Source organism: Eupeodes corollae, chromosome 1 (assembly GCF_945859685.1).
Source record: "Eupeodes corollae chromosome 1, idEupCoro1.1, whole genome shotgun sequence".
Taxonomy (NCBI): Eukaryota; Metazoa; Arthropoda; class Insecta; order Diptera; family Syrphidae; genus Eupeodes; species Eupeodes corollae.
The window spans coordinates 3,370,705-3,378,882 of NC_079147.1; the positions used below are offsets into that span (position 1 = coordinate 3,370,705).

General features: G+C 35.1%; 1 protein-coding gene across 1 annotated transcript; it reads left to right on the forward strand.

Annotated features, from left to right (window-relative positions):
- Nucleotides 1–339: 339 nt before the first annotated feature.
- LOC129942032 (homeotic protein empty spiracles) lies at nt 340–4,353 on the forward strand. Its single transcript, XM_056050827.1, has 2 exons — nt 340–1,791; nt 3,303–4,353. The coding sequence occupies exons 1-2, from the start codon at nt 840–842 to the stop codon at nt 3,665–3,667; spliced, it is 1,317 nt and encodes a 438-aa protein (XP_055906802.1). The 5' UTR covers nt 340–839; the 3' UTR covers nt 3,668–4,353.
- Nucleotides 4,354–8,178: the final 3,825 nt, after the last annotated feature.

Sequence of the window (8,178 nt, forward strand, 5' to 3'; positions counted from 1 at the left end):
GTCGAGAAAATGTATCTTTAATCCCGCCCCTGGGTTATCTCTCATTCTCCTGCTTAAATTCGCTTCCATTTACAGTCAATCAAAGGCCAATGGCATCCATGCGCATTTCAAACTATTTCTCACCCTAAAAGATACAAGATACTCCAAGCTAGGAAAAAAAAGATACACAAACTACATTCAATCGAAGCCCTGCCTCCTGAGCACTCTCAATCTCAAGTTGTAGATACTGAACATAAACAGGTTTTACGTTATATATCGGTGTTGAATTGTTAATGTATTTGTGAACTGGGCAAACAAACTCGACTTCCCACATACAGCACACTTGGTCAATCCACAGCTAGTTCGAGTTTTATTCAGACTCTGACTCTCGTCGAGATCATACCACAAGCGTGCGCGATCCGTTGGATTAATTTTGTTCTTTTTTTTGTTAAATACCTAAAGAAACCGCATCATAGACGAATTACATTTATTCCTCCCACACTTTGTCTTGTCAGTTAATTAAGTGACATTTGGACGTCTTTTTATTTTGACAACAATAAATATAATTATCATCAATCGGTAATAACTTGATTCCGGTTCTCAAAACGAATTACACCGTGTGACATTCTCATATTGTTTTATTATGTGGTTTTACCTACGGTGATAATTCTCTCGTAGATAGTTTTGTATCTTTTTGTGATGAAATGAATAAAACACGATTTTGTTTGTGTTAAGTTTTTGTGAATAAAATAGAAAAACATTGAATACAAATTCAGAAAAGCAAAAAAGATAAATCAAACTTTTTTCAACTCCTGTGCCACACTACGCATAAAGGGATACTTTTAAAATTTTGGTAATTTATGACTAAAATGATTCCGCCGGTTCCTACATCAGCTGTGATGATGCCAACACCAAAACAAAAAATCGGGTTCAGTATTGAATCTATTGTTGGCGGTAATGATGCCTCGAATCAGTCCTCAAACTCACCACCACCGCCACAAACAACAACCGCCCATCACCAGCTTTTGCACCATCAGCTGCATCACCATCCGTCGCTGCACCAGCACATATTGCAACAGCAAACTTCACCGAAACTTGAGACTCGTCATGATATCCAGGACATTATCAATCGGTTGCACAATTCCGCCGCTGCTGCTGCCATCCACAATAACAACATCAATAACAACAACAATCATATCCTGAGTGGATCGTACAGTCCGCCTCAGACGAGACTTACCCCGGAAGAGTCGATAATGCACCTTAAACGTGAACGCTCACCCGGCCCCAACCAATTGCCGCATCCAATCCGCCATCAACCACCTCACACACCACCAAGATCTGCCTCACCGGGTTCCTCGCATGCCTCACCGATAAGTCACCATCAGCAGCCGCAGCAAGTGCAGCAACAGCAGCCACCTCCACCACCCGCCTACAATAAAGGTCCTATCATGGTGCCGGGAATGCCGCCGGCAGGCCTTGTTCGACCCTTCCCAATGGGTCCAGCTCCCCCTCAGCCTCCGCAAAATCAAATGCCCGACATCAAAGCTCTGCCACCTTACATCAATGCCCCCCCGGAGATGCAAGTTCCATCACACAATCCTCATTTGTTGGCTGCCGCGCAATTCCAAATGGCTGCTGCTCTGCAAGCCGGCCATGTATTAGGACCCGCAGCGGCTGCCGCAGCTGCAGCCGGCCTGCCACCTCATTCGCCATTCTTGCCAAATCACGGACAAATGCCTCGAGAAAGCTATCCCCTGTATCCATGGCTGTTGAGCAGACACGGACGGATTTTCCCACATCGTTTCCCAGGAAGTAAGTATAGAAAAAGTTCATTATTTTATCTCAGTTTCAAGTGCTTTTTCTTCGGTTAATTATAATTTTTATTGTTTTTAAAGTTTGAGCTAGGACTTAGTATTTATGTGAACCTGAAATACCTAAAACTTAAAAACGTTTTTACCGTCGGTGAAGCGAAAGTTAAATGAGTGACTTCTTTCCCATTTTTGTTTGATATTTTTGTTCTCAACCTTTCTAATTTCATTAAAAGTAAAACAATGGAACTGTGGACATTTATACATAACGTTAGTTTAGCAAGACTATTATACTTCAAGAACTTTTAATAAGAAACCTAAAACAATTATATCAAACCAAATGTTGCCAAGAACTTTATGCAAAATGGTATCAGCTTAACACAGAAATGAATACCTTTGGACGTTTCTAAGTTTCTTTATAACCTAACAATACAATTGTTTCACCTAAGTAAATGCTTCAATCTTAAAGTGGAATTAATACCATTTTTAGGTTTGTGCATGTACGACAAAGAAATGTCATTTGTCAAATAGTCAACAATCCCGCAAAGAACATTTGCCAATAATAATTCTTTCAATATTAACTCCAATGTATTGGAGAGTTATAAAGTTTTTCAACAATCAAAACGTACAGCAAACTACTTTTCTCTACTGTCAAATTTGACAGCAAAACTTGAGTTAAATGGACATTTACATGTTCACATAATAAAAGAAACTGATGACATTTTGTCGTTTTAATTTTAACTTCGAAGTAGTTCTTCATTTCCATAAACTTATGAAAATAAAACTCCCAAAAGAACTCATCTTAAAGTAAATTATTCTAACACGAGTTTCTTTCGTTTCCAAAACTTTTATAGAAATCATTATTTTCCCAAATAAATTCCCTGACTCATTTCAGCTTTTGTTCTTTTTTTAATATTGCCAAATTAACTAATAATTTATTAGTAAAAAATGTGACTAAATATATTTGCACATAAAATACTTCCTCAGTAAGTCGTAATCAAGTCACTTTGCTACCAAAATACAAAACAAAATCTCAAAATTATCATAAACTAATTTTAACAGAATTCTTCTTGTCACTTTTAAAGATCTTATCTACCAGATACTTTACGATCTCATGTTAATTAAACTAATGTCGATAGATCTCCATTGACATAAATAGAAATTCAAATTCTAATTCAAATTACCATCAAAACGAAAACAAACAAAAATACAAACGACAGCATTAAAAAAGTTAAACAAAAAAAAGTAAAGAAAAATAAACATCGAAAAGATCGTAGAACTAATTAAGCTTGTTAATTTATGAAAATTAACAATTCAATTAGTTGAGAAAAGCTCGATAAGCACATAGTGAAGAGTCGTTAGTTTAATTATAAGCAATTAACTTAGCTTAAGATTCATTAGGTTCGATAGTTAATTAAACAATATTTTTTATTTGAATCTCTCAATCAAAAATTTGGTTATTTTATTGTTTTTTTGGATATGTTGATACTAATTCTTATTTTTGTTTCTGTTTAGATTTCCTTCTGCAACCATTCCGCAAGCCGAAACGTATCCGTACTGCATTTTCACCATCACAATTGCTGAAATTGGAACATGCCTTCGAGAGCAATCAATATGTGGTTGGAGCCGAACGTAAGGCGCTCGCTCAATCACTGAATCTATCAGAGACCCAAGTGAAAGTGTGGTTCCAGAACAGGCGCACGAAGCACAAGCGCATGCAGCAAGAAGATGAGAAGGGCAGTGGTGGCGGCCAAGGTAATTCGTCATCGGACAAGAACTCCAACAACAATGGTGCCAGCTGTGATGAGGAAGACGATGAGCTGATCGACATGGAGATGGATGACTGTCCAAGCGACGACGAATTAGATACAAGTCATTAGTTGTTGAAAATGTGTATCTTTTATCAGTAAATATTTAATATCTTTTATCAAATTAGCCCTGAAAAGTCTGTGCATTCGCATGCTAGCGTTGTGCGTATGTGAATGGTTGTAAATATTTCTATAATATATTTTTGTTCTAATTTAATTTATGATTTTTGTGATATAATATTATAGAAGAAAAAGTGATGGAGAGAGAGATAATAATTAGAGAAAAAATAAATGATTTTTGTAAATAAATTTATTTCCATATAAAATGTGTAGAAACTAATTTTAAGAAACCTGTGCCAAACTGGATTTTGTGTGCACTTATTAAATATGCAACTATTAGAACTGTACAAAGCTTTTCTTAAATCAACAATAAAATTTAAAAAAAGAAAAACAAATAAATAAATGTTAAATGTGGCACTTTTTCGAAAAAAAACTGGTGCTTTTCTATCTAACTCGTATTTAGATAATGTAAATGATTTTCATTAATTTTTAAGAATTATTATTTGATTTTTTACGCTGAAATAATATTAATAAAAAATGGGAGAGATCAGGCATAAGTTTAAACAAAAATCAATTATTATAGATATGTACGTAAATTAATTTAAATTTTAAGATTTTAGAAATGAAATTTATGTGAGCTAGGCTTAGAAAAAATGGAAAATATAATTAACTAAGAAAACAAAAGTAATTTAAATAAAAAATAACAAAATAAAATAAAATTTGTAATGCATTTATTATTTCTTCATGAAATTTAACAGAATAAGGTCTCGATTCATATTTTAATGATTTTATCAGCAATGATTTTTTTTTTCATTTTCTAAATGTGGTGAGTAAAAAATCTTTAGTTTTCTTTTCACACGTTTTATCTGTGGATATAACTTTTTTAAGTTAATAATGGGATAACAATATAAAAATGACTTGAAACAGAGAACTTAAAAAATATGTTTTCTACTACGTTTTTCGTACCCATGTGAGTTTTTCAAGTAGTTTAAGAAAACCACTTTAATGACGTTTGTAATTCATTTTATAAAAATATGTTATTATACAACAAAGCTAATATTATTACTTACTTCTTTTTAAATCTTGTACTTAAAAAAATCAACAATTATTCAAAGCATGTGAAGACATCTTTTACGCGCAGTGTTCTCTACAAAACTCTATAGATAAATTATAATCAAATTTGAATTGAACCCATCAATTATCAATTTAATTATTTATCATAAAAGAAACGTTAATGAAAGGAAAATGTGTACAGTGTACACATGTAAGTACATATAACTGCAATTGAATCGAACTTTCGCCAACGTTCGCAAATGGGTTAAGATCTCTTTTCCCAAAAAAGTTATATTCCGAAGTGAATTTGAAGAAGTATTTGCGAAATGAGTGATTCCTAAAACAGTGTGATTCACCATTATTATAACAAGCGTTTTACTTAAACGACATTTGTCACTTTTTGTGGCTAGTCACTTTCATGGCGTTTTAGAGTCATTGCGTTAATTAAACGCTATTATTTATAATCCACACACATTTCACATATTTTGTTAAATAACACTGCTGACTGACTTGAGCAATGTGCAAGAGAAGGTGGACGAATGTAAGAAACTAAATTTAATTAGAAAAAGGCGAAAAATAAGATCGAATCATCGATCAATCGATCAAATCCTTGGGATTTACCAGATTCGAAGTAAGTACCTAACCATGATGTACTCACATAAAAGTATAATTTCTTGGGCAAATCATTCTATTAAGTTGATTTCCAAGACGCCTTTGTTTTTTATTGAATGAACTGCAAGACAAGGTACAGAAGAGACAAAGCATGTTATTGGTGCCACTAATTTTAACAGTTGCTGTATTGAGAATATTTGCTGAAGGGTGAAGGCAATGACTACAATTTGGGCACTGTACAACCAATGACAAGCCTCACCCTTAAAAAGATGCTTAAAGTTATGAAATTGCACTTTTGCCCTTGTTTAATAAATGCTTACTATTCGGACCAAGAAAAAAGGGAAGCCAAAAGACTAGGATTCCAGGAGGATTTGGATGCGTATATGGCAGCTACATAAGAATTCAAGCACCAAAAAAACAAGAACAACATGGTTACTCCAACAGTATTAGCTTAAATTAAGTCTATACTCTGAAACCCTTTTTCATAACAGCATTCAGATCAGCCCAAGAAGAAAACAGTCAATGAAGTTTTAATAAATATGATTTAAAATCATGAAAATTAAAATAAAAATAAACTAGCATATAATTCACAGTAGCTCTATGTAGCTCGGATTATATGGAATCTTCTGATGAGCCCAACCATTACATCCGGGCGAAACGCATATATGAACAATTATGCTGGTTTATTTTTATTTTCATTTTCATAATTTTAAATCATATTTATTAAAATAAACGGTGAAAAAACAATTCAACTGTTAAAAGTCAAATATTTCTTCTTCAATGAAGTTTTACTTTAAACTTGGCATCAAACCATACCTTTTGCCATTCCTTAACCGTTCGAACCAGTGTCCCCAAGGAACGGATTCCCAATTGTTTTTATGTTCTCCTTTTTTTGGGGCACCTCTCCTAAAATTCGTTGCCAATGAAGGATTTAGTTCCAATAATTCAATGAACCTTTTGATTTCACCAGAATAAGCAACTTTCACCCTTTAGTAAAAATAAAATTAATATAACTAAAACAAACAGTAAAACATTAGAAAATTTTCCTTCAACAAAAAGGGGCGTTTTACTCGTCATGAAACTAAACTAAAACGACAGCTACAATAGCGATGAGTGACATTTGTCGATCAAAAATTTGAATTTTACTAACCGCCAAATGTCAAGTAGCGTAACGCTAAGTAAAACGCTACTATAACGCCCTTCGCAAAACCAATTTGTTTGTGTGAGAATTTAATTTCAAATAAAACGCCTACTACAATAAGGACGTTATACACAATCAGTGTATTGACGCCTCTAGGCACATCGGACCATAGTGTTATATCTGCTAATTTCTCGTGTCAAACAAATCCAGTTAAAGAAAGAGCTCCAAAGAGAACCGTTTGGCAGTGCGAGAAAGCCAACTGCGACGGTCTCAATAATTTTTTCAGGATCTTTAACTGGTCGCTATGCTTCCTCGGTAGCGACGTAGACTCCAGTGCAGATATGATTTCTAGTATGATTCATTTGGGAATGGAAACGTTTATCCCGAATAGGGTTAAAAGTATTAAACCCAAGATTAAATCATGGTTCGATTCGAGATGCAAAGAGGTTATCAAGGAGAAAGAGGTGAGTTTCCGGTGTTTTAAAGCCAACCCAACTGAGGAAAACCGGAAAAAGTTTAAGCAAGCCAGGAAGGCCTGCAACGCATATATTCGAAGGACCAAATTTTTACATGACCAAAAATTACGGCGAAAAATACTGCAATGTCCCAAAGGCAGTAAGAATTTTTGGTCATTTGTAAAAAACATGAGGAATTCTTCCTCTTCCTCGGTTCCTACGCTTGTTGTCAATGAAACTCCTGTAGTTAGCTCTATTGATAAAGCCAACTTATTTGCAAGGCAGTTCGCCGAAAATTCCACCTTACCAGATAGTGTCATGACTCCCCCAGTTCTTGATGGCGTAAATGATTCTATGGGACCAATTTTTTTTCGTGCTCGAACTGTGGCGAGAGTTCTTAAAGATCTCAACATTCATAAATCCGCTGGCCCAGATGGTATCCCCGCTATTATTCTGAAGAGGTGTTCTTCCACGCTAGCAAAACCACTGTGTAAGCTTTTCCATCTATCTTATTCTTCTGGGCTCGTTCCGAGTAGTTGGAAAACTGCATTTGTTCAGCCAATTCCAAAAAAAGGCGAATCTTCTTCTCCCACAAATTACCGACCGATAGCACTAACGTCCCTTCTTTCTAAGGTCATGGAAACGCTGATTAATTATCAGCTTAAGAAATATCTTGAGGAACGGAAGCTTCTTAATGACCGGCAATACGGCTTTCGTAGCAATAGGTCCACTGGTGATCTCAAGGTTCATCCCACCGAACAGTGGAACAAATCTTTACATAGTTTTGGAGAAAGTAAGATTATTGCACTTGATATTTCAAAGGCATTTGAGAGAGTTTGGCACTAAGCTCTCATATCGAAAATGCATGCTTTCGGTATCGACGAATCTCTTCTTCGTTGGATTAGAAATTTTCTATATTTATTGGACGGATTCAAGTCTAAAACTCATAAAATAAACGCTGGTGTGCCCCAGGGCTCCGTTTTGTCTCCGACCCTCTTCCTCATTTTTATAAATGATCTCCTGTCTGCTACATCTAATCCAATACATTGTTTCGCTGACGATAGCACTCTTAGCTTTTCATATTCGTTTCCAGACTCACAACCCTTCTCTTCGGATGTGGAACTGCAACGGCAAAATATGATTAGCTCATTAAATTCCGACCTACACAGCATTGTACAATGGGGAATAAAAAATCGTGTGGAATTTAATGCTTCGAAAACGCAATGCTGTCTTGCATCGTTAAAGCGAGATAAACCGTTTTT

Excerpts from the sequence above, each read along its gene's own strand:
- LOC129942032 (XM_056050827.1), top strand. The coding sequence starts at position 840 with ATGACTAAAATGATTCCGCCGGTTCCTACATCAGCTGTGATGATGCCA. Across the intron at positions 1,792-3,302 it reads CCCACATCGTTTCCCAGGAA|ATTTCCTTCTGCAACCATTC; the intron begins GTAAGTATAGAA and ends GTTTCTGTTTAG.